Source organism: Podarcis filfolensis (genome assembly GCF_964270895.1).
Source record: "Podarcis filfolensis genome assembly, chromosome: 3".
NCBI classification, from domain to species: Eukaryota; Metazoa; Chordata; class Lepidosauria; order Squamata; family Lacertidae; genus Podarcis; species Podarcis filfolensis.
This window is the reverse complement of record NC_139606.1, coordinates 61,218,056-61,244,064: the sequence shown is the minus strand read 5'-3', so window position 1 is coordinate 61,244,064 and position 26,009 is coordinate 61,218,056. Positions and strand designations below refer to the sequence as shown.

Here is a 26,009-nt window from a genome sequence, read left to right as displayed (position 1 = left end):
CCTGTCAAACTGGCTAAAATATACCATTCGTCTGATAGCAAATGTTGGAAGTGTAAGGAAAATGAAGGAACATTTTTTCACCTCTGGTGGACCTGCCCTAGAGTGAAGGCCTTTTGGGAGAAAATATATAATGAATTAAAAAAGGTGTTTAAATACACCTTTACTAAGAAAGCAGAGGCCTTTCTCCTGGGTATTGTCGGCCAGAGTGTGTTAAAAGAGGACAGAACATTCTTTTTGTACGCAACAACAGCAGCAAGAATATTAATTGCCAAGAATTGGAAAACTCAGGAGCTACCCACTGTGGAAGAATGGCAGATGCAACTGATGGACTATATGCAACTAGCCGAGATGACCGGCAGAATTCGAGACCAGGGAGAAGAAAGGATGGAAGAAGACTGGAGGAAATTTAAGACTTATTTACAAAAATATTGTAATCTGGCTGAGTGCTGAATAGGATGCCAGTGCAGACAATTGTCAACCATTAAAATAGATTTAAAGTCGAATTATATGTCAAACCAAATTAAGATTATTAATTAAGATGAGTTAAATGATAATTTGCTTGAAAATAATTTAATAATGATGTAAGTGTATGCGGGAGGTGTGGGGGAGTCCCATGTAACAATTGAAAGATGTTAAATGGACAACGATAAGTGCTTATTTGATATATGTTTTATTTGAAAACTTTAATAAATATAGTATAAAAATAAAATAAAAAAAAAAAAATAAATACTTAGCTATTTTAAATATTTTTAAGACCATTAAAATTCAAAAATATTTTTAATATTTTGTTGGAAGCCACCCAGAGTGGCTGAGGAAACCCAGCCAGATGTGCGGGGTATAAATAATTTGTTGTTGTTGTTGTTTTATTAAATCATATCATTTATAGTTTCCTTTTGGGGGATGGAGACAGTTTGCTGGCATCCATCTGTCTCAAAAGACAATGGAGTGCATCTCCGGGGGTGAATTCAAACCTCGAGAATCACAGCACCTGCTGTGGCTACAGAGATTGGTACTTTGTAACTGCTCCCACCTACATTGTTTTTGCTGTGTTAGGAGCACCAAAGTGACCTCTCTGGTGGTGCAAACCTGGGCAGTGTGTGTGGAGGTCCTGAACTGCCTAGACGACAAGACCCCCCCCCTTTCAGCCACACTAATGTGATCCAAAGGAAAGCAGAGCAATACATTTGGCACTAGCTTGGTTGCAAGAGGTGCCGGAACGAGGCATGCAAGATGCCATCCAATTGCCTTAGGGACTCTACTTCATATTTGTGTAGGGTTTAGATCTTAGCTCTGGTAGTACCTCTGGTGGGGGACACATCATGCTCCTTCTGGGGTAGTTTCTCCCCCTTTGGTCCCCACCCTGAACTCAATTCTCACCTGTGACTCCTAAAATTTATCTGCATGATACACCCTGGAAATGGCTTCTACTAGCTGGGTAAACCAGGTGAAGGTAGCTGATGGGTCTCAAACCCTCAGTCAGTTAGGGAGTTCCCCTGCATGTGAATTAAACATAAGGATTAAACTATTGGTGGATGCCTAACCCTTGTGTGAAGAAGCAATATGTCTAGTGTTACTGTGATCCAGTGTGTTTTTCATAATAAGTAATAATAATGTTTTAAATAATGGTACTAATTTATTAAAATGGCTTTAAACTTGTACCTTTTGGTCCTTATTTCTAGAGGTTTATAACTTTTAAAATCCAATATATTCAGATCTCTAAAATTCCAAATTTCAACAATTTCAGCTTAGATCTCAGTTATCATTTCTTCAACCCAAACTCGGCATAGATTGGTAAATTGGAATGAAGATGGCTGTTTTGACTTTTATTGTCAAATAATGACTTAAAGTGTTGCCTTTGTTTAAAAGGAAAGTAAAATGACTTGGTTGAATTACTGAATGCATTAGGCAGGTTACATGAAAACAGCCAAATTTTCAAGTATGGAGGAAAGCTAGGAAAGAAAGGAAAATAATATTTTTCTGTCTGTTCTGAGTTAGCTATTTTGTCTTTGGGGTTTTTGTTTTGTTTTTGCTTTCCATTGAATATGAGCTACTAAAATAAATTAATGAGATAGCTTTTGCCTTGGCTGTCATATTTATACTGTATTGCAATACTTCAGTGATGGGGAATACACCAGTGATGGCTTTGTTCATTGAAGTCTATGTTACTAGTCTGTTTTGATCTAGCTATGTTAGTACAAAAAGAATTGGTGTTTTGAGTGACTTTCTGAGTTATGGATCAAAGGTAGATCTTTGGGGTAAAGAACAGTAGAGTAGTTAGTGACTATTTTTAGTTCAATATAGACAAGGATAAATGAAAGGTTTTTTTAATCAAGAAAGGAACAGCACACACACAAAAATGCATAAGCATTAAATGTATTCAGTGTGAATATTGAAAGAATAGTTGACATTTTTGTTCCCTGTTACCTATAGTGCTTTCCACTGATCTTTGCCATGATGTGGAACAGAATGTTTGAGGAGATTAGTGATAATTTGAAAAGTTTTTTTGGAAGAGTGGGATGGCTTCTTCTTGATTTTTTTTTTTTAAACCATAATTTACCGCTATCCATATATGAATTGATCATCCTGAAACTAAGGTAATGTGTTTCAATTTACTATTTTCTATTTGGTAGGTGTAAGCTACTGGGAGGAAAATGGGTCGCTCTAACACTAGATCGCATTCTTCAAGATCAAAATCCAGATCACAGTCCAGTTCAAGGTCAAGATCCAGATCACACTCTAGAAAAAAGAGATACAGGTACAATTCTTCCATTTATTAACTTTCTCAGTGCTTTAATTTTTTTTTTTTTACATTTGAAAGACAGACTTTATTATCAGCAGAAATTTGAAATGCATGCTAAGAATCACTAATAGCTTAAGTGCTGTTTTGAGAAGATTCAACTGATTTTAGAAGACATTTTTTGCTTTGGCTACTGAAGCTTGTAGGCTACCGTTGGGTGTGGAGTAGTTGCAAAGGATGTACAGGACTTAATGCTTATAGTAGATGAAATGTCAAGAAAGAAATGCCTATAAACAAGAGAAACCTAGGGAATTAGTTGCTCTGATTCTTTACCCTGACTCTCCCCAGCTCCCATCATATAAACAGAAAGAGTAGCTATCTGCACATTTCTTTGAGGGAGGGCTTCTATATTTTAAACCATTGACAGAGCACTTTGAACCTCAAAGGCTGCTGTTCAGAGTGCCTCCTGACCTTAATGGAGCTACTTGGGAGCAGGGGTTTCTCTGGGCCATGCCACTGTACATAATATGGGTAACTCTTATTTTAGAGGAGTCATAAACTATGGGCACTAACATTTCTATTTATCTTAGTTCTAGGTCTCGGTCTAGGACGTACTCACGATCTCGCAGTAGAGATCGTGTTTATAATAGAGATTACCGCAGAGATTACAGAAATAATAGAGGAATGAGACGCCCCTATGGCTATAGAGGAAGAGGTAGAGGATATTATCCAGGAGGTGGAGGTAGATACCACCGTGGAGGTTACAGACCTGTTTGGAATAGAAGACACTCTCGAAGCCCTAGACGAGGTCGCTCACGTTCTAGAAGTCCAAAGAGAAGGTCAGTCTCTTCCCAGAGATCTCGGAGCAGATCTCGCCGATCCTACAGATCTTCCAGGTCTCCAAGATCCTCTTCATCTCGGTCTTCATCTCCATATAGCAAGTCTCCTGTATCTTCTAAAAGACGTGGGTCATCAGAAAAGCAAGCAAAGAAAACAGAGGGAGCTGCTTTACAAGACAGTCCATTAAAAAATAAATCACAAGAGGAGGAGAAGGGTGCATTTGAACATGATCCTTCTGAGGCACTAGATGATTTCAGTAAATCTGCAGCAGCTTCAGGTGATATTTGGCCTGGCCTTTCAGCATATGATAACAGTCCGAGGTCTCCCCATAGTCCTTCTATTGCTTCCCCACCTAGTCAGAGTTCCTCGTGCTCTGATGCCCACTTACTCAGCACAGTCCACTCAGCAAAAAACACACCTCAGCACTCTCATTCCATTCAGCATAGCCCTGAGAGGTCTGGGTCTGGCTCCCTTGGAAATGGCTCTAGTCGCTATAGCCCTTCCCAGAATAGCCCACTGCATCACATTCCTTCAAGGAGAAGTCCTGCTAAAGCAGTTGCATCGCAGAATGCTCCACGTGAGGAATCTCGGATACGTTCTTTTTATCCTGAAGCTGGGGATCAAGAAAGTACAAAGGGTGCAAAATTTCTGAAAAGGTAGGAACCGTAACTACAAAAATAAAGATAACATAAATAGTACACTAAGCATACTTCTTTATACATGTATATTGTGCGATGAAAAGTACCTGAATTTTCTCTAATTTTATGCTGGTTATACTTAGGTTCTGACTTAGGAATGTATACATGAACTTTTCATTGTTTCTCGGTCAGAGCTGTAAATATACGTTTTCATTAGTATGTTACAGTGTCTTCATTGGAAGCAATTAAAGAATAAATACACTGCAGATTAATGTGTATTGAGAGTCCTGTTATGAGAGTGATTTTCCCATATTTTTTACAGCTTTAGTAAGAGTTGCTCTAGCAGTGTTAAGCAGTAGTGCTGAAAGATCCTTTTGTCTTGGTAAAGGAAATACCATTGTGGTGGCCCAGATTTTTCAAAAGTGCAAGATTGTATCTATCTTCAGTAGAGAAACATAATTTGTTAAATTTAAACTGGACATTGGCAACTTTCTAGCTGACAAGGTTCTCACCTTTGTTTATAATGTATCTGTAGAACTGAACATAGCAGTAACCATTTATGCAATGTTGTGTCTTTTAAAAACGAAATAACCAGTTGGAAATCTGTTTATCTGAGCTCTGCAGCATAGATAGCACAATTCTGTTCACTTCTCAAATTACTGAATATATATTCGGAAATATATCATTTTTTATAAAGGAAAATTGTTCTATTTGCTTAGTAATATATAATAAATGGCATACAAATATCGCAGAAGATTACAAATGAAATAGGCTAGGGGGCTAGATGTACTTTTAATATATAGGAGAGACTAAAAATCACATTGTATTGCTTCAGTAACTGCTTTGGCAAATGCTTTGCAATTTATTGTATCCAGATTGTTAGTGTGTTCTACTATGTAAGCAGTGTAAGAAGACATTTTTATAAGCTGTTTTTTGACAGTGTTATATGCTCTGAACTTCTGGAATTAAATGGGATACAGATACTGTATTTGTGCTGAAATGTATTTAAGAAAAATAATGATTTGTAAAAGAGCAGTTTTCTTACAAGATAAAGTAGGCACAAGAAATAGTTAAAAAATCTGAAGAACCGCTGAAGAATCTCATCAGTCAATATATAAAAAACGTTATAATTGTGTAATTAAATTTGTTTGCTTTGGTACTCATTTTGTGGAGTTGGGATGCCATAAGGATAAATGCTACAAACTGAAATGAAAGCAGTTGGGAGTTATTCTCCTCTTCTTTGCCATCCACAGGTACACAGATGAAGAGTCTAGAGTATACCTGCTTGATAGGAGTAATGCTAGGGAGAAAGATGGTCAGAAGGAGAGAGGGCTAGAAAAAGGGAGGACAGAGGGAGAGAGAGAGTGGGAGGACCAAGAAGCTTTGGAATATTATATGGATAAAGAATCTGGAAAACAAAAATTTAATGACTCTGAAGGGGAGGACACAGAGGAGACTGAAGATTATAGACAGTTCAGAAAGTCTGTTTTGGCAGATCAGGGTAAGGGCTTTGCTGCATCTCACCGGAATGCTGAGGAGGAAGGTTCAAAGTATAAATCTAAAATCTCTCTGAAGGCAAACAGAGAAAGTGAAGTATTTAGAGAAGATAAAAGTTACAAGCTTAAAGACACAACTAGCTATGTAGTGGAGAGGCCTAGTGCACTAAAAGATAAGCACAAGGAAGATGAGAAAGTATCTGAGAGAATGATGAAGAAAGAAACCCAGTCACCTGAGCAGGTAAAGTCTGAGAAGCTCAAAGAACTCTTTGATTATAGTCCTCCCCTGCACAAGAATTTGGATGCAAGAGAGAAATCTACTTTCAGGGAGGAGAGCCCACTTAGGATCAAAATGATAGCCAGTGATTCTCATCGACCTGAAGTTAAACTTAAAATGGCACCTGTACCACTTGATGATTCAAACAGGTAATTATCTGAATTTGTAACCGTTTTCACTTATCCATGAAGGAATTGCTTTTCATAATTTTTTGTTCTTCTTTTTGTGTTATGCACTTTAGACCTGCTTCCTTGACTAAAGACAGGCTGCTTGCTAGTACACTTGTCCATTCAGTCAAGAAGGAGCAAGAATTCCGATCCATCTTTGACCACATTAAGCTACCACAGGCCAGCAAAAGCACATCAGAGTCATTTATTCAGCACATTGTGTCCTTAGTTCATCATGTCAAAGGTATGCTTTGAATTTGCCATACAAAGTGAGCATCACATGGCATTAGGAAAGTGATGGTGAAGTCAATCCATTGGGAAATTCAGCACTTTTATGTTCATGTAGACTTCATGCTTTCCTCTTATGGTTATATATCCTAACATTCAGCATTCTAGGAAATGGATATGTAGATTTTGATGAGTGTTGCATAGTTTTAGAAAAGCTTTGGCAGATGTTACTTAAATTATTCCTCTTTTCCCTGGATTCAGATGAAAAGGAGGAGGAAAGGAGATGGAGATTAAAGAGATGTGTAGGACAGAGAGATGGGAAAAGATGGGGATAATAGAGGTGAGAGAGCAGATAGTGTTAAGTGATACAGAGTGAAAAGATGGGGGTAACAGAAATTGAGCTGCAGAAACCCCTGTAGGTGGGGAGGAAATATTAAAAAGAGGGTTAACTGAGAAACGAAGGTTCAGGTGGAAAAATGAATGTGTGCTATGATGTACAGAGCAACCTAGTTAGAGATGACTAAATAAAGTGCTGGCATAAAATCATAACATTGTGGGAAATATAGTGGTTTCCTAATAAGAAAGTGGCCCTCAGGGTGATTTGAGTTGTGTACCTCTGGCATACGCCAGTCTGTTGCATCTAATTGTGTGCATGTGTATCTGATATAGTTACAACTTGCTGAGATTTCATCTGGTCTTGAATAATTTTGGTTTGCACTACATGTCAATATAACAGAGAAATGCAGCATAACGTCTTTTTAGTTAAGTCTCCTTGATCCTTACTGTCACACTCCAGTAGGCATTCTGTAGTGACAAATTAAGTCATCTTAATGTCAATATGTAGTGGAACTAAGTGCATTGCTGACTTGCATAGGTGTAAGTGTTTGTTTTTCAACTTACAGCCAGAAGTTGGGTCTCCTGCTCCAGTGTAAGGAACTTAGGCAGTCCATTTATATCTGGGTAGGCCTTGGATGGTACCCAAAGGGCAGAGATTGGCATGGGAGTGTGAAGTTAGTTGTCCTTAGGTACCTGTACAGGGCTGAACTTCAAAATCATTAGTTGTTTGGGAATCCAAAAACACACAGCATTGCATAGCCCCAGTGGGCAAATGGAATGCATGCTCCTCTCCATAGTTGCATACTCTGTTTTGAGAGGAATATGAATAATGCCATATAAAATCCCCCAGTGTGCCCCCTCCATAGTCCCATGAACTCTCTGGGTGACCTCCATTGTCATGTGAGTGGACTTCCACTTGCTCAATGGGACTTCCCATTTCTCTTCTCCACCCTGTTGCCCTCTGCAGATCTTCTCTGAAAGGTCTCTGAACCATCAAGCAGATTTGAGGGGCATGAGAGCTAAAAGTGGGAAGAGAGGAAGGGGAAGTTTGATTGTACAAAGAAATATATTACACAGTTGGAACTGTAGTCTTGGATGCTACCCTTTCTGTGCATAGGAGCAGATCTACTGAACACTAGTAGTAAGAGCAATCTTAGGTCACTTGGAAGTACAGGGGGCACAGACAGACATTATAACCCCAGCCTCAGTGCACTGAACCACCTGTAAAGTGAAAGATGGAATGGCAAGTTGGAGGCCAGGCTTAGATGCCAGATCTAAGAGCCTAGCTTTTACATGTACAAGGAACAGTGCACTGAAGCCAATCTTAGTTAGATTTTAGTGTGTTAGCACTTTTCTTATTTTGTAATTAAATGAGTTGCATTTAAATTAGTTATATTTAAAGCTGATTGGGATTGCCTGACTGATTCAAATGACATTCTTCTAAAATATATATTTAAAGACACCCTGGTTACTAATAGATTTCTAAGTTTCTCCTCAAAACGGTGATAGCTCTTACTTGCTAGCTAGAAAGCTGCTATTTGGTGTAGGCAAGTCCCAAGACTTCCCTCCGAATCCAACAAAACAAAACAAAAGCATCCACGTATGACATTGCTCAGTCATATATTTGAATCAAGCTGGGATTAGAAGGGGAAGATTTTCAGTTGCAGCCAGAGGCATGTGCCTGTGTTTGCAAAACACTAGCTGAATGATTTAAGTATCTTATAAGTCAAGAGATGTGATATGTTGGTTTGTTTTCTGTTGTTAGTCATTGGGGTTTCCCCCCTGGTGAAGTAGGCATTTGGGAAGAGAGCATAGGTAGCTGCCTTAATTTTGGTCAGACTTTTTGTCTATTTAGCCCAGTATGGTTTTGTGTAACAATCAGAGGTCTTTCATGTTACCTACTCCTCTTTTTAACTTGAGAGGCCTGGGATTCAATATGGGACCTTGAGCTTGCAAAATATGTGCTTTATTGCTTAGCTACAGTTAATTCTCTTATCTAATGTTACTGATATGTATAGCTGTTTTCCTAGCATTTCCACATGCATATACTTGAGTTTGAATAGTGGGTCTGCCAAATGTATTCATTGGAAGGCACCATCACTCAAGCTCAGCAAATATCAACTGCAGGACATCTTGATTAAGCACAGATTTTGGGTTGTGTTCAGTGTACCACTAATGTGAACATTCTGTTGGTGTAAGGATTTCTCCTTGTGCAATGGTATGTTCTTCCCCTGTGCACCCATGAAATCTGTTCTGGAGTTCCCCCAGCCCTCCAGAGCAGATTTGGGGATGATGGGGGAGAAGAGGGGGGTTTCATTTTGCTATTTCAAGAATGTAGTTAAATACCACCCTAAATTTCCTGCTTTATGTTGCTTTTTCCTGAGGAACAGCTAGTTTTGTTATAATAGGAATAAATCATGAAGAATTTCAAAGATGTGAATTTGCTGGTGAAAATATTGAAAATAACATAGTATATGGACTGATTGACCAGATCTCTAACAGTTATGCAACATGGGGCACAATATTATAATAAAGTTACTGAAAATTCACTTTCTTATGCTTTTATTTCTCTCACTGTACTAACTTAGATGTTGCTAATTGTTCATCAAGGGAGGAGCAGACAATTGATTTTTTTGCCTACTATAGGATGAGATCCAACATAGCAAGAGCCAGCATTTGTTCCCGTATCAAGCCATCTTCTCCTTCTCTCCCTTGCATGCCCCCAAAATCTGCCCTGGCAAGTTGGGGGACCCTTGAGCAGATTTTAGAGCTGCAAGGAGCTGGAGGGTGGAGAAGAGAAACCAGTAGTCATATTGCATAAGCAGATTTTCTTTATGCAAGTGGGTGTACATCATTGGATGTCACCCATAGAATGAAGTATTTATCTTGGCCTAGATAGAAAGTTGCATTTCTGTATGTCTCGTGTTATATTTGTACATCGACTGTAGTTGTCAGCTGATCTTCTAAACATTTTCAATTCATGCCAATTTGAGAACTGCAAAACAAATCTTAATAAGCTTCCCTACCTATAAAATGTTTTACCAAATTATGAAATCCCTGACATTATGCTAGCTAAAGAGATCATTTAAATTGAATGGTTCCAGTGAATATATAAAATACACAATTTGACCAGATATCACTAATCTGTGGCCAAATTAGTGCTGTGTCTAAATCATAATTTGTTTCCGAAGGTATTTCAATCTTTTTACACACTTGAAAAAACAAAACAAAACCTGTGGATCGAGTTTTGGTAAAAGCGTAGTAGTAATTTTACATTATTGGTGCAATGCAGCTAGACTAAACAGCTCTTCACTTTCCTAGAGCTGAAAATGCCCAGTGATATTTTCTTTTTCATTGCAACTAGGTCCTGGAATGTGTTTTGAAATGGCAAAATCCATATTACAAAAGTAAAATAGCTGTTGAAAGATAACAGATGCACAAACAGGCAAAGTTGAACCTTCTATCTTCCTGGCAAAAATGGCACAAAAACTGAGTTGCTAGCTCAAATTCCTGTGTTTGATGGAATTATGATTGAGGCACTACCCTTGTAGTGGCCATATCAAGTTTTAATGATTGGTTATGAGAGATGTGCTGGATGTTGGGCGGTAAGTTGATACAGATGTACATTGACCTGTTAAGCGGATAGCTTGCTTTATTTGTAGCATTTAACAGTCCGTTATAATTTTACACGTGTTTCTATTTTACATTTACATTCAAACATCTGTTGAACTGGTCTTTCAAAATGTAATGTGTGTTACTAATTTAATGGTCTTGGGTTAAAAAAAGGAAACTTTTAAATATGCTACCAAGTTTGCCAAGGTGCCAGATGTTTAAATATATTCAGCTGTTAAGGTCTTCATTCTGGTCTGAAAAGAAGAAGTTGTGTTTGTTTTAAGAAAAAAACCTCACATATCTTTATCTTATATATGTTTACTTAGAAATGAGTCCAAGTGAATTTAAGAGGGCTTAACTCTAATATAAACGTGTGTAGGGTTACAACATTAATGAAGAACACTTAGCTCTATATCTATCGATTAATTAAATAACCAAAGAAGCGCTCTTTATATTTGTAATATTTTCCTCTACAAATACATCAATGTATTCTGCTCTTCTGGGCACAAAGCAAAAATGTTTGGCAAAAAGAACTGTCTCCGGCATTAAAAAGTTACGTATTTTGAATTCGTAGTTGTACTGGGCAGAGTGTATGTGTAGAGAAAATTGTAAAATACAATGGTTACCTGTTGCTGTACTTTAAGAAAGATGTGGGGACAAATGTTATTTTTGTGTCTTGTATATTTTAAGAATTCATTTGCTTCTTTTACATCCTTGTTTGGTATGATATATATGTTTGTGTGTGTAGTGAAATTAGACAGTATTTGTCCTCTGCAACCAACAGAACAATATTTCAAGTCAGCTGGAATGACCCTAAGTGAGAGGTTCACTGCTTATCAGAAGTCTACTGAAGAACATAGCACCCGGCAAAAGAGTCCTGAAATACACAGGTGCAGTATTACATAATTTTCTCTGCTTCTTGCTGAGCTGAAATACTAGTTACTCTCAAAAAGATAAGTAACTTATTAGTGAAACAACAAGTTCCTTATCTAAAATAGATATGGAGCAGGAATGGAGAAGAAATTATTGGGGGAAATTGCCAGATCAGTTGTGATACATACTTAATTGTTAAAGTCTGGTAATAATAGAAAATGTTTCTTGAATTGAAAATGTTTCTGTAACAGGACACACTCCTGACTGGGTTTTTCTTTCTTTCAAAAAGGCAGGAGGTTGGAGATCTGAAAGTGGGGAATTTAACATGAATCCCTTGTCATGGTTACTTTCTCTTGAGGTTTAGATTTCCCCCCTGTGAATGGATGGAGGAGACCTGTTGAAATGGGTCACCCCTGAAGACTAATGGGGGCTCTGTAGGACTTCTGGTATGTTTGGCACTGCTGTTGAAGCCTTAGTTGCTCTGTAGAATATGGAGATGACTTGGCAGTTGACATCATAGTGCCCAGGTGTCCTCCTCCTTAGCAGAACCTGGGCAGTATAGCTACACTGATACCTGTTTCTGGGGAAGAAGCGGGATATTATTATGGTTATGGTTATGGTTATGGTTATGGTTATTGTTATGGTGAGGGCAATTAAACAAGATGGGAGTCAGCTTAAATGCAGAGAAATGAAGACTTGTGCTGAGACCTAATCGCTGTATTGAGATTATTCTGTGGCAGTGTTGCTGCTAAATTAAAAAATTATGTTCACCACTGTATTTTCAGTGTTATTTAGCTGAACCTTTCCAGATGTATAAAGGCCTGTTTACAGTGCAGTTCAGAAAGGCAAGCAATAGAAATACCACAATGAGATATATATGGAGTTGTCTTAGAAAACAGTCCAAAAAATCCAGCTGGTTTAAAATAGGACAAAAAGAACACCAATGCTTTGTTAACTGCACTGACTCCTAGTCAATTTCTGGGCCCTGTGTTGGTATTGACTAAAGATAGTCTCTTCCCGTGTAGATGTATCTGGACTCCAAGATCATCTTCAAAGGTCTGTCTGTAGGTGCTCCCACCCAATGAGGTGAGGTGGTGGCCACTGGGTAAAGGGCCTTTTAGTGGTGAGGCCACAGTTGTAGAATGCTATCTCCAAAAAGGTTGTGGTCTTTTTGGTGCCAAATGAATACTTTTTAATTTTCAAACGTTGTTTAGATTTAGTGTATTTATAAGTTCTGTGCACTATTGTTGTTTTCTGATGCTGTTTTAATTGATTAATATTTTATGTCTTTCTTCTATTTTTACATTTCATAGCTTAACTTCTATATATAAACTGCCCAGAGAATTTTTTTGTTGATGGGCAGTATAGAAATATTGTAAGTAAATCAATAAATGCTTCATTCAGTTTAAATGGTAATTGTGTATATTGGCAGGACCAGCACAAAATTTCCTGGTACCTGAGGGCACAGCCAGCACTGCTTCCCAGTGTACCATTCCCATGCACTGCTCTACTGCCTACTCCTTTTGGTCTTTTTTGCTGCATCAGTGGCAGCAGCATGGATGAGCTCTCTCCAGGGCTTCCTACTTGGCAGTGCTTCACTCTAATGAAGAATTCTAGGGAACATAGGATCATTGCAGACAGAGGCATTGTGGGCCAGGTGGCTCTGAAGGGTGTCTTTGTCTCTGCTTTGACACCATGGCAGCCAGCAAATACCTTTTAAAATTAACAGTGTACTACTTTTAAACTTTAAACTGCTTACTCTTCCTTAGAACAAGGCTGGGTGACCCAGTTCCAGTTAAAAGCCTTGTAGGAACTCCTTGAGTGCTAAATAGAAGGATGACCAGACTGAGGGACAGTGTGTGAATATGCTACTCTTCTCAGTCTGCCATCTGAAGAGAAGGTCTCAGTATAGCTAATGGATGGGCTGGGCCTGTAGGGGAGGGGATACGAAACTTTATGGCCAGGATACAAAGAGCAAAGGGAACTATATGTGCTTTTTCCATAGCTATCCTCTGTACTGTATCACAAACTGTATGTAGTTACAAAAGTACATACAGTGCAATTGCTCAAAGAGAATTGGAATTCTCACTGGGGCTTTCTCTGATATACAGCTCTTTGACTCAAGGCCTAAGTTTGCAAAAAGTTAAATAGGATATAAAACATTACTCCCTAACTCTAGCTATGTGTGTTTAAGTGAATGATGATACCTGTCAAATGAACTACAGGTTTTGTTTTTCTCTGTGTGGAGTTGCTATGTCTGTGTATTGTTAATGTAAAAAAGCAGTTGAATTTTCTAGTTTGAAATTGTCAACTTCATTGCCCCTGAAAGAAAATGTTGCATTATGTGGTTTTTGAATACTGCTGTTGGTTTAACTTCGTGGAAATGTGTAGCTGTTGCTGTTTTGATTTGACTGGTAGGTCTATGGGTTTTATTCTTGAGATGTATCTGTACTTTTAAATGGGTTCAATTTTAGACTGCACAATGGCACTTCTTCTTTTGTGTTTCCAGTTTTCCACTTGACAGAGATGAATGTTGGCAGCCATAATTATTACTTTTAAAAATCTTGCATTTAGGAGGATTGACATCTCTCCAAGTGCCCTGAGGAAGCATACCCGTTTAGCGGGAGAAGAGAGAGCCTTTAAAGAAGAAACTCAGAAAGTAGGTTCTAAATTGATATCCTTATTTTAGCTTTGGTTTAAAGCATCCAAGCCCTTTATCCCAGAGCCATGTTTTACAAATTGTGCTTTTATCATTTTATGTCTTAAGTGATAATAGGTCTCACCTAGTTCTGATCATTTTCGAAGGATACAGTGGACCAGTGTAATCTAATTGTGACATTTTATCACTTTGACACAAAAGGATTACTGTACTTTTTGTTCTTAAAAAAATAGACAATGGATTCTCTGAATTTGCTTAATTCTCTGAATTTGCCAGTCACACTAAAGTCTTTCACTCTCAGGAGCAGTTTTTTTTTCTTTTAAGTGGGGGTGGGTGGGGGTGTGATATCCAGAAAGCCCTGTTTCATGAGGGGTATCCTATATCTGGCTCCAGTCCATTAATTACCAATGTTATCCATGAAGGATGTAAAATAAACTTTTCTTTAGACTGTCCTAGTAATTGTTAAAGATGTTGTTATATTGAAGTTTTGTTCCTGGATAATACTTGAAAGCTTCTTTCAGGTCTGCTTTCTTTTTGTAAGAGTAACTTTTCAGTCCCAGTTCAAGCAAGTTTACTCTCTTCTATGAAAGATCATCCTACTAAATGTGCAAAAGAGCTATTGGGAAAGGGAGTATCGCTTACATAGCTGGGTAACAATGGAATCCTATGCCTGTTTATTTAGATGCATTCCCACTAGGTTCATTATGATTTACTTACAGGAAAGTATGTATAGGATTGCATGCAAAGAGGTTGATTTCCTATTTCATTCTCTTAAGGGTTTTTAATACTAAAACACTGCACATTTCTGATCCAGGGAGATAAAAAATTAAAGTGTGATGCTGCAGATCTTCGACATGACATCGACCGTCGTAGAAAAGAACGAAGTAAAGAACGAGGAGACTCTAAAGGTTCCAGGGAATCCAGTGGATCAAGGAAGCAGGAGAAAATTCCAAAGGATTACAAGGATTATAAATCTTACAAAGATGACAGGTAAAAGGCTTAGCTCCCATAACTAGGCTTTTAGCTTCTAATTAGACTTTTGTAATTATAAGCTTAATTGCTTTCAGTTATCACTGTACAATGGAACATCTAAATTTAAACAATTAAAATTATTTGTTTTACAGCAAAAATGTATTTGTCTTTTACACGGCTTATGGTGGATGAGGACAAAAACTTTGGAATAGCAAGCTAACACTGAAAAAAAATGACAAATTAATCTGTCCTATTATCCAGGCTACATCAGGAGGTTGGACTTCAATGCAGTACATTTCTGTAAACAGTTTGTGTAAGAACTTTGGTTCGTTATGCTTGATTCCGCACTTTTTCAACTCATAACACCCAGATTATGAGAATTTTACTGACATGTAGGCTTAATGTGGGAAAGGGGGGATGAGAGTTATTTCCCCCCCTCAAGACAGATAGTGGGCTCAGAGGAACAGGTTAGTCTTTAATAAAGCAACTTACTCAATGTGAACTTGTAGCAGTGATAAGAATTACTTCAGGTATATCTACCTTTGGGGATTTGTATTATATTCTATAAAAACTGTAAAATCAATGCCAAATGTATTTGCTTTGGGGAAATTGAATGTGAAGATCATATTTTCCTGCTCTTACTTACATAATCATGGATTTACTTGCACTTTCTGTTTACTTTCTTACACTGATGTCCATACAACCATCAGTTGCTGATTATTTCTGCACTCTGGGTTTATATAGCAAAAAGGCAATATCAATTTTTGCTTCTTGGTAAGACGTACAAAATAAATGAAATAGTATCACTTTAGAATTTTACCCTTGGGGATTTCCCCCTACCTTTTATTCTGTCTTTCATTGTAAAGCATGCATATATATTTAAATTAGTTTGCTGGCTAATAGGTTTTCCTTGTTAGGTGCTAATGAGCCATTAGCTCTTAAAGAATTATAGATGGAAACTGGTTAGTGTAATAATACTGCACGTTAGATTCAAACAAGAAAAGAGGATAGCTTCTATGGGCACAGAAAATAAATCCTATGTATAGGATGCTACAGCAAACAGTATGGTTTCTTATTTTTCAGTAAACAAAAAAGAGAGCAAGACCGTTCTCGATCTTCCTCAACTTCCTCCCCATCTTCCTCCTCATCCAGTTCCCGAGAAGAAAAGGACAGCAAGAAAGAAAGAGATGAAGAATTTAAACCCCATCACGAGCAGAAAGAATACCCAGGTTTTACAGGAGTTGGAAGACCTAGAGGCACATTTGTGAGTTTCTACCATACTTTTCCTGTTGTTGTTTTTTTTAAAAAAGTCATAATTGTAATAACTGCATTCAAATTATTAGGGTTTAGTTGTTTTATGTGAAATATTATGGAAGTGCATTTTGAAGAAGTTTCTGCTGGAAATGTAGCTTGCAAGGAGGAAATATATAAAATCCTATCCTAGATAGGGATATATTTATCTTTTTTGGTTTAAAATAATAAAAATATGCACAATAAACATCTAGTCACACCTGCGGTGTTTCCTATTGCGTTCTACCATTAGCTTGCACATATGCTTGGTAGTCATGATTTTAAGTGTTTGAAAAGTTGATAGTGAATTTTCTCACATAATATTCTACCTTGCTGGTGATACTTAATTAAGGAGTAAGTTTTTCTGCTGTGTGTATTCCTTTTTCCATATTCTTTATTTTACTTTTTTGTATTTCTAGTCTCTTTTTAATCATGAGCAGTGTTTTGAGCAGGAGGGACCAAATTAACCAGAGTAATGCGTGACTACAAGACTTTCATGTTCAGTGACAAATGAGCCAAGTCATCCATTATTTGAGATTGGCATGAGAGACAGGTGTATACAATTTTAAAGCAGTTGCCTTATTTGTATTGGGCTAAAGTTCATTGAACTCTGGATAGTATCATGTGCTTTAAAATGGGATGAGAGGGTTCATTATGGGGAGGAGCCAGATGCATTTTTACTGCCTACATCTCATTGCAGGCCAAATCGAACAATGGATTACTTATACCCAACCCAAACTTCACTAGTAAGGTGTTGGTTTTGTGTGACACATAGTCACAGTTAAGTAATGCCTGTTAATTGCAAATGCCAAAATCCTGAGGCCCTTAAAATTGCAAGATTTAAATAATCCAGAGTTAGCTTGTTGTTGGCTCTCTTCTTTGCTGTGCTTATGGTTTCATTGTTTCAGAATAGAGTAGGATAGCTAAATTCTTAATAGTAAAATGTTATAGTTTATCAAGGGTACCTAAACTAGGGCAAAGTACTTTAAAGAATTACAAGAAATTGTTACGTTCAATTGGACTGTGAGCAACCAATATTTGTAAAAACTGACCTAAGACGTTACACAAGAATATAATCAACAATAAAGGGATATATAACATTCTTGTTATGGAATGACATGTATTCTGTGAAATATAAAGCAACATTTTAACAGCTTAGCAGTTTAAATGGGAAGATGGAATTGGGACTGGGTATCATTATTGAGGGTGTATCCAGTTTTAAATTTTAAGAAACACTGTTACTTGGTGGCAAATAAGTATATTAGAGAGAGATGATTTAGTGGTGCTTTCTTTTATTTCTTTAAAGTATTTTTATTCTGCTCTTCATGCAAAAAAAAAAAAAAGGCTCTGGTGTGACTTACAAAACTCATCAAAAAGGTAGTTCTTGCCCTTGGACTTTAGATCAAAAGAGAGACACACAGAAGCAAAAGGGGTTTGAAGGGGGGGCGAGGAAACAAGCTCATGTACTTGAGCTTCTTGTAATGACCAGATGGAATTGAAAGATTTGGGAAAGAAGAGCTAGAAGTTGCTGGTCTTTCAGCAGACTCTTAATGTGCGCCCAATAATTTGGTTTGTTTTCTTCACATGATGTGAGTGGACTTAAAGGGCAATACAATGCACTTGCCCTAGCATGCAATCCTGTATGCAAATTCTGTATACCCATATTATATATTAGACTTGGAATTTACATACTTAATATAAATGTAAGTATGTACATTTAAGAACCTAAGCTTCAGGCAACCTATTCTTTTCTTCCTTATAGCAGTTGCTCCTCCACATCTGCCTCAACACTACACCACAATCTTTTTATCTTTTCAGAAATGTTACCAAAGTCCATTTCTCCAAGATCTTCAAATTAGTTACTTAATGTGGTTTATACCTTAGTTAGTGGCTTTGAGTGAATACATAATCATTTAATGTTTTTGGTGGAAGTAATATTGTGCCATATAGTTCCTGTTATAAATGAGCCTTCTATATGGGATAGTGTATAAAACATTGAAAGGCAGCTATGACTTGGACAGAACTGTGGGTCTTGCCATGCCAGCAACTAGAAAAAGGTCAAGACTGTTTTTTAATGCTACTTTTTTAAAGTTACTTGAAAGTATTTTTCCTGTTACATCTCTGTTGTGCTATTTCAGTTAAAACGCATTTTAAAAAATCTAGGCTCTTTCCATGTCTCTTACTTTTTCTCCTTTCTTGCTTTTTATGTTGAATATTCTAGACTACCAGACTTTGATTGTTCATTGTAATGTGCAGTAAGAGAACAGTAACTCCCGAACACATGTGTTTAATTTCTCCATCCTTCAAAGCTAGGCTTTTAAGCTGCTTCTTTGGAGAACTAGAAGCATCAGCAAAAATTGCTGAATTTTGTGTTTTCTGTGGACTACTAGACATTAGAAATTTCTCACTATCATATACTATTTTTTCAAAGTGTTATCTTGGATACGCCCCTTTTAAAAAAAATATGTAAACGCTCTTCTGCTAGCTAGAATGCCATTACCTTAAAGTGGCTGTTAAATTCTGTAGATTGATCCATAAGCCACTTCATTTGTGTGTGGTATTATCTGATGAATGATAACAAAGCATATTAGTTCATGCATTAGGAATTTATCATTTGCTTTGTGTAAACAAATTAAATGCATAAATGCTTTGGTTAATCAGTTTCGAATTAGGGGCAGAGGAAGAGCCAGAGGCGTGTTTGCTGGAACAAATACTGGTCCCAGCAACTCAAACACTACTTTTCAAAAGAGACCGAAGGAGGAGGAATGGGATCCTGAATATACCCCAAAAAGCAAGAAATACTTCTTGGTGGGTGCCATACTATTATGCATGCATCTTTTCTCAAAGCTTGTCTTATAAGCAAATTTATGTAGGCAATATCTAAAGCATCTTCTATCATTTGAAGAATCTTAAGAGTCCTATAGGGGGAGCATTAGAGCTCATACTTGCTTTTATATCCATCTACATAGGCTGATAAGAAATGACTAGCTGTAGAAGACAGGTCTTTTTGCACAACCTCTTGCTTGTCAGTTGTGAAGAGAAAAGGAGAGAAAGTCTAGTACTTCCAACAGGCGCCCCCAAACTCTGCCCTCAAGATGTTTTGGGACTACAATTCCCATCATCCCTGACCACTGGTCCTGTTAGCTAGGGATGATGGGAGTTGTAGTCCCAAAACAGCTGGCGGGCCGAGTTTGGAGGTGCCTGACTTACTCCTGCAATACACTGTTGTAAATACCTTATTCCATAGCAGATTTCACAGTTGTAATACCTGCAACTGTGAGGTGTTTGGCTTGCATAAGAGCTGTGAGAGAAACCGATAGTAATAGCACCACTGGTTTCAGTTGAATAAAAATAAAAATCTTGCCCCTCCTGTTCACCCCGACCACCTCCCCCAAGTACCTTTTAGGCCCTGAGGAAGTTATAAATGCTTCCCTGACCCAAAGCCTTTGGTCAATATTTGACTAGAAAGAAAAGCACATTTTTGCATTGTATTCTCTCCTGATGCCCCTTAGACCCAGGTGTTTTTTTTTTGGGGGGGGGGAATGTTTACAACAAACTTTACCTGCACCATAACCTTGTGCTGCTTTTATGAGGCAAAAGAGAGTTATTTATGCCTTCCCTATCAGTCTTAGCCTGGTCGTCCAGTGTCAGGCAATGGGCAAGTTTATCCCCCAATGGGTTGCCCCCCGAGTATAGCATTTCCAGTAGCAATTCATTTATTGGAGGGAAAGTAAAAGCATCCATTCAAGGAAGCCACTGAAGTCCTGTCGTCTATCCAAAGTGATTTGGGCTTTGCAATTCCTTAACTTGTTTTTAGCCTGTTTGCATTGGGAAGAAAGTCAAGGCTATATCTGAATAGCCTTGTCTATCCTGTGTTCTGTTTCATGGTCTACACTATGTCAATATTGGGAACTTGCATTTCTGTGTAAAATCTTTCTGATTGCTCACTTGGCAGATTTTTATAGATGAAAATCAAAAAAGTAAGTGTGATCTGCAACAAAATGTTAACAGTGCTTGTTCCCCTTTCCCCCTCCTCCAGCAGCCAGCCAACATTTTGTAGGCATTGTACATACCTAGCACTAATTGGGCTGTTTTGGGAATCCTCCACTTTATTCTGGTTTTTTTGTACTTCTACAAATCTTGGGAGTTCCTCTGAGTTTTGACTATATAAGTTATAGTTGCAACCACACTCATTCCTCAACACTGGAAATTGAGAGAATGATATGGTAGGCATGGTTAGTTTTCTTTGATTTTTTTGATGTAGCAAAATCTGCCATGTGACTTTTCAGAAAATATGTATATTAACCCATTATTTACTGTTTCTTCCCATATATTTTTGCATTCCATCAGTTAGTACTGGTAAACCCGAGGGTGTAGTATAGATAATTGAAACATAGACAATTTATATTGAATCAGACAAGCAGAAGTTTAGAAGCCTGTGCAAATGACTAAGATATTTTGTTGCACCTAAAACTATGAATAATCTGTTCTGTGTCCCTTCAAATCAATGAGGGCCCTTAGATCAGTGGTACAGCATATGCTTTGTATATCTAACACACTAAATTTAATCACTGGCATCTCCAATTAAGGCATCTTTGGTAGCAGCTCTGGGAGATGCCTCTACCCAAGACATAGTTTTGCACAAGCTTTCCAGTCCAAATGGACAATGCTGAGTTTGATGGACCCAATATTCTAACTTGATATTGGGCAATTTTGTATGTCTGTATGCTTCAGAACATCAAGAACAAATGACTCAGCTACAGTTTTTAGCGATGTGAAGCAGGCAGTGTAAACTTTTCCAAATAAAGTGTGTTAGATGCTTAATTTTCCATTGTTAATCCATGTTTTACTCTAGCATGATGACAGAGATGATGGTGTAGATTACTGGGCTAAAAGAGGAAGAGGTCGTGGCACTTTCCAGCGTAGCAGAGGAAGATTCAACTTCAAAAAATCAGGTAGCAGTCCAAAGTGGACACATGACAAATACCAAGGGGATGGGCTTGTGGAAGATGAAGAAGAAACAATGGAAAATGAAGACAAGGAGAGACGTAAAGAAGAAAAAGTAAGTAGTTCTGGTTTATGAACTCCTTTATTGCTCTATGAATTCTAATTTTAATTTTAAATGGCTTAAAAACCCAAAGTGTAAATAGTGCAAACATTTTCATCTCTTTTTGCACAGGAATAGTAAATTTGAAGATGAACTACAGCTGAAAACATCTATGTGCTATCTACACAGCATTATAATATGACTTGTCTTCAAATGAATGTAAGCATTTTACTTAAATTTTATTGTTGGAGAGTAGTTTAGTTTAGTTTTTGTTTTTTGTTCTTTTGCAATCTCACTAAATAGTAACTGTTGATGATTATACAAAAGCAAGTAGAAAAAGTACAATACTATTTGTCATGAGCAACTTTTTAAAATGTTTACTGATTGTTATAAGCAGTGTAACTTTGCTTTGTCCAGAATATATGGTGAGAACCCTGAAAGTTGTATTTCATTGCCCCTTCCACAGCTGTGTTTATTCTAAAGTAAAACTTAGGTCTGCACATCTAAATCTTGAGGCAGCGTTTTAAAATAAATCAGTACTAAAGATCAATTCTATGATGGAGTTAGTAATTTCCTGAACTTTTTATTTGTATGGCTTATGTTTAAATTGCAGCATAATATTACTTTGACTGATTTGGGGTGGGAGACTAATAATTTGTTTAATGCAGCCACCAAATGTCTCAACATTTGAACAGCACTGCAAGATTAAGGATTTGAAATCTGTTTTCACAAAGCTTGCTATTGATCACGTTTGAGAACCTGAGTACTTTGCTATCTTTTGTATCCCATTTTCTGAAAAATGAGTGCAAATAGGACATTATGCAAGTCAGTGTTGGGATCTTATTAATTCTCTCATACATTCACATTTCTAGAACACGATGGGAGTTCTCTTCTGAACTGATCTAGATCTGACAAGTAGAGCTGTAGCTTAACAGGTGCTACGTTTCTCCGTCCACATACCCTTACTGCTAATGGGGAAATGCCTCAACTGTTTGTGCAACAGCACTAAAAGTAGCTTGACCTTCTGCATACTTTTCTTACAAGAAGACTTGTCCTACATTCCAAACCTTTAGGCGTACGACAGAAAGAGGTAAATTGTAGTGAAAAAGTTACCTTTAACACAAGCATGTTTCAGTGTTTTCCCCCCCAGAGTTTACATGCATAATAAACATAGTCTTATGTAAAGCACTAGATGCTATCCATTTATAACATTTAAGCAGTGTGTATAACGAAATGACATTATTACTGCAGGAACATTAGAGGAAGACTCACTGACATCTCGTGAAAGTGTCGGCCAGAAAACTCATGGCAATATTGATCCAGCTACCAAATGTATCATTCTTTTCCCCAGTTTGTAAAATAGTATTTTCTGTGGGTTTTCTTCAGATAAATAACTTGACCATTTGGATATCTTCATGTTTTCAGTCTTCAGTGGAATAAAGATGTGAAAATTCTAAAATGACATGAGACTTTCATTTGCAGGTCCAACACATGTCATAGAAACATTATTAAAGCTGTATAGCTATAAGGACTCGTGGAGGAAAGTCTGACATTCTATTTTACATTTAAAAACCACATTTTGAAAGAGTAATTTAAGCCAAACTTGAATTCATGTGTCCATTTAAAAGCTGAAAACCAGTGTTTTGTCCAATAAATTCTACTGCTTGAAATCATATTTCAGTAATTGCTAAGTTCTGAAAGTCACACTGTTGGTACTTGTACTCTGACTGCCATCAGCTATTGAGAGATTCAGACTACCATCTTCTCTAGTCCTGCTGCCAGGTATTAGACTGAATGGCATCTATAAATGCAAAGCATTGAGGTGTACCGTTGAGCACACCCTGCTCAGTATCTTAATGATAATGTGCAAAGTACTGTATTCAGTAGTAAAAAAAATTCATTTTTTGGTAAGGTAATCTGTGATATGAAGATTATGGTCTACATTATGACATCACAACAGAACTTCTCTTTCCTGTTCTCCCTTCAGCCCCCCAAATCTGTTCCAGAGAGTTGGGGAACCCTATGAAGCAATTTTTGGGAGCTCGGGGGGGGGGTGAGAGGGGAGAAATTGGAAGCTCTGTTGCACAAGCAGATGGTTATTATGGACGCAGCCTAATTTATTCTTACCTTGTTAGGTTAAGTAACCAAGAAGTCTAGATACAGCTGTCCAAATTACTTGTTTTCACAAAATAAATTCTAGGCTTTTGTAATGTACGACCATGCATCTCCTTTATAAAACTGTAGTTTGGATCTAAAAGGGAGATTTATGCTTTCTTAATCTAGTCACAGATCACACAGGATTTTATTTTTATAAGCCCTTGGGTAGAAGCACAGTGCCTATTTTAAACAAGCAAGGTTACAAGAACAGAGTTTACAACTAAACATTAGGAATAACTTTTTGACAGTAAGAATTGTTTGAAAACCCCCTCAGAACGTGGTGGACTGTCCTTCATTGGAAGTTTTTAAGCAGAGGTTGGATGGCCATCTGTGATAAGACGCTTTAGGCCAGATGACCCTCAGGGTCCCTTCCAACTCTACAGTTCTATGATTCTAAGGTAGATTAGCTCAGAAGTCATCTGTTTACAACAGTAGCATAGATTTGCAACATTGGGAGCAATGGATTGTCTCTGACTAAATCATATGAGCAGACCCATTGAAATCAGTGGGCTTAACTTAGTTACTAACATGAGAACATAAAAAGAGCCTGCTGGATCACCATCTAGCCCAGCATCCTTTTCACATTGGCCAACTGGATGTCTGTGGGAGACCCACAAGCAGAATTCAAGCACAAGAGCACTCTCCCCTCCTGGGGTTTCCTGCAACTGCTATTCAGAAGCATTACTGCCTCCAGCAGTGAAGGCAGAACATAACCATCAGGGTTTGAAGCCACCAATAGCTTAGTCCTCCATGAATTTGTCTAATCCTCTTTTTCAGCCATCCAAGTTGGTGGCCATCACAGCAAGTTCCATAGTTTACTGTAACTATACACTGTGAGAAGACGTACTTTCATTTATCCTATTGGACTATTACTAAAGTAGTCCATTGATTTCAGTGGTTCTACACTGAGCATTACTTAATCAGATACAATTCAATATCTACAAAAGGGGGGAGGTTCTGTGAAGTAGTGGGAAAATTGGCCAGCTCATTTCAGGTTGACACTTTTATGCACCAAAACCCACCCATTTGATTGAGCTGCAACTTGATGTTCAGGAGGGCAGGTGTACCCTTTATTTTAAAATTTAGTAAGGTAAAGGTATTATGACATTGTTACATTTATTGAATTCCCTGACATCTTCTATTTTCAGGAAGTACAGTCAGTTATGTGACCCCTTCTGATAATAAAAGGCATCAAAGACTGATGGTAGAATAGTATTCTTAGGCACTGAAATAAACAACTCAGTCCTAGAGGCAAGCCTAGTGATGATTAATATAACAACTGCAAAATAAATCTATCTGTTGGTCCTCCATGGCTCTTGCTTATGCCATTTCCCCAATAATTCAAATTGCTAAAGATGTGCTCAAAGTGAGTTATATTTACTTGTATACTATGGTCCTGTCAAGTCCTGGGGTCTTGTGGGGTCTGAAAAGGCTAACCAAAATAATTTTGCCATTGATGTTTCTTCCTCCAAGAAATTCACAAAGTCACTTCCAAGAGCATGGGCACTGATTAGCTTGCAACAAGCTTAGTTCTGGTATACTGAACATACTGACAGACATATGATATAAAAGCAGTGGAAGATAGGAGTGCCTGGCGGGCTCTGGTCCATGGGGTCACGAAGAGTCGGACATGACTAAACAACAACAAACAGAACTGACCACCTCCATCTACCTTCTCATACACCAGACACACTTCTGCTCTATTTCTTTATTCAAACCCAGCCACCTTAAAAAATGTGTTGGTGATACCACTTGTACTGTTCCAGGAAGAACTGATAAATGAAAATAAATGACTTGGACATAAATGTGTTGGTTAGTTTTATAATGTGGCAGGAGATGGAAAGTTTGTAGTGTATTAGATATATTTATATCAAAACTCGGAAGATTAGGGTAAAAGTAACAAAAGCATCTGGATCATCCTACATATTGGTGAAAATCCCAAGTAGTCAGGCACACGCAGCACTAGTTCAGAAATGGCAAGAAGAATGAGCTATGGCACAATTTGAGCATTGGGGGAAACCAAAGATCAAATGCAGTGAGCAGCAAGGCCTGGAATAGCATTCTTTAGTTTCTGTTTTGGCTTAAATTTAAGAACCAAATACATTATGATGAACAAGGGTAAAAAGCATGGATGTGGTGATACAGACTTCCAAACCACTTTGACTGAGCAAAGTAGCAAACAAGGAAGGCCCTGTCAGACTTGAGATCACTACAAGTAAAATAAGGTATGTGTTTTGATATGCAGGACCAATTCATTGTTTACATGACTGAAACTGCTTCTGTGTTTCCTGATGAACATAATGTTTAAAGGAGAGTTACACAGAGACATGTTTCAGGAAGCTGCAATTGGCCATAGATTCAAGATGCGACATATCGAAGTGACCACAGACACAATCTCAATTTGGAAACAAGATTTTTCTGAACCAGATGAGAAGCTTGTTTCTTGGACTATGGAACAATCACCGTGCCAGTAGTGGTTAAGCACTAAGGTAAACCTGAAGGCATTCCTTTCTTGAAACAATATCGTACAGTGGTACCTCGGGTTACATACACTTCAGGTTACAGACTCTGCTAACCCAGAAATAGTGCTTCAGGTTAAGAACTTTGCTTCAGGATGAGAACAGAAATCGTGCTCCGGCGGCACAGCAGCGGGAGGCCCATTAGCTAAAGTGGAGCTTCA

The 26,009-nt window shown here is 37.8% G+C and overlaps 1 protein-coding gene and 1 long non-coding RNA gene across 14 annotated transcripts; one reads left to right on the top strand and one right to left on the bottom strand.

The window, feature by feature from the left end:
• Positions 1–735: 735 nt before the first annotated feature.
• On the bottom strand, positions 736–17,626 carry LOC310760032. Its single transcript, XR_014546707.1, has 3 exons — positions 12,899–17,626; positions 2,197–12,706; positions 736–1,030 (listed from the first exon to the last, which is right to left on the bottom strand). It is a non-coding gene; the product is annotated as an uncharacterized lncRNA (long non-coding RNA).
• Positions 2,637–22,631, top strand: BCLAF1 (BCL2 associated transcription factor 1). 13 transcript variants are annotated; one of them, XR_014546657.1, is made up of 13 exons: positions 2,637–2,755; positions 3,328–4,233; positions 5,469–6,137; positions 6,230–6,399; positions 11,116–11,221; positions 13,779–13,863; positions 14,678–14,853; positions 14,988–15,148; positions 15,919–16,099; positions 18,787–18,933; positions 20,981–21,187; positions 21,305–21,391; positions 22,045–22,631. XR_014546657.1 is itself a non-coding variant. In XM_083607642.1 (11 exons), exons 1-11 carry the CDS (start codon positions 2,652–2,654, stop codon positions 21,308–21,310), a joined length of 2,688 nt encoding a protein of 895 aa, XP_083463768.1. In that variant the 5' UTR covers positions 2,637–2,651; the 3' UTR covers positions 21,311–22,631. The 13 variants fall into 13 exon arrangements, 5 of the variants coding, with proteins under 5 accessions (XP_083463768.1, XP_083463767.1, XP_083463770.1 ...); XR_014546652.1 differs by lacking the exon at positions 14,988–15,148 and having other exon boundaries at positions 22,424–22,631; XR_014546653.1 differs by lacking the exon at positions 14,988–15,148.
• The last annotated feature ends 3,378 nt before the right edge of the window (positions 22,632–26,009 follow it).

Excerpts from the sequence above, each read along its gene's own strand:
- BCLAF1 (XM_083607640.1), top strand. The coding sequence starts at position 2,652 with ATGGGTCGCTCTAACACTAGATCGCATTCTTCAAGATCAAAATCCAGA. Across the intron at positions 6,400-11,115 it reads CTTAGTTCATCATGTCAAAG|AACAATATTTCAAGTCAGCT; the intron begins GTATGCTTTGAA and ends TGCAACCAACAG. Across the intron at positions 18,934-20,980 it reads AAAGCAAGAAATACTTCTTG|CATGATGACAGAGATGATGG; the intron begins GTGGGTGCCATA and ends GTTTTACTCTAG.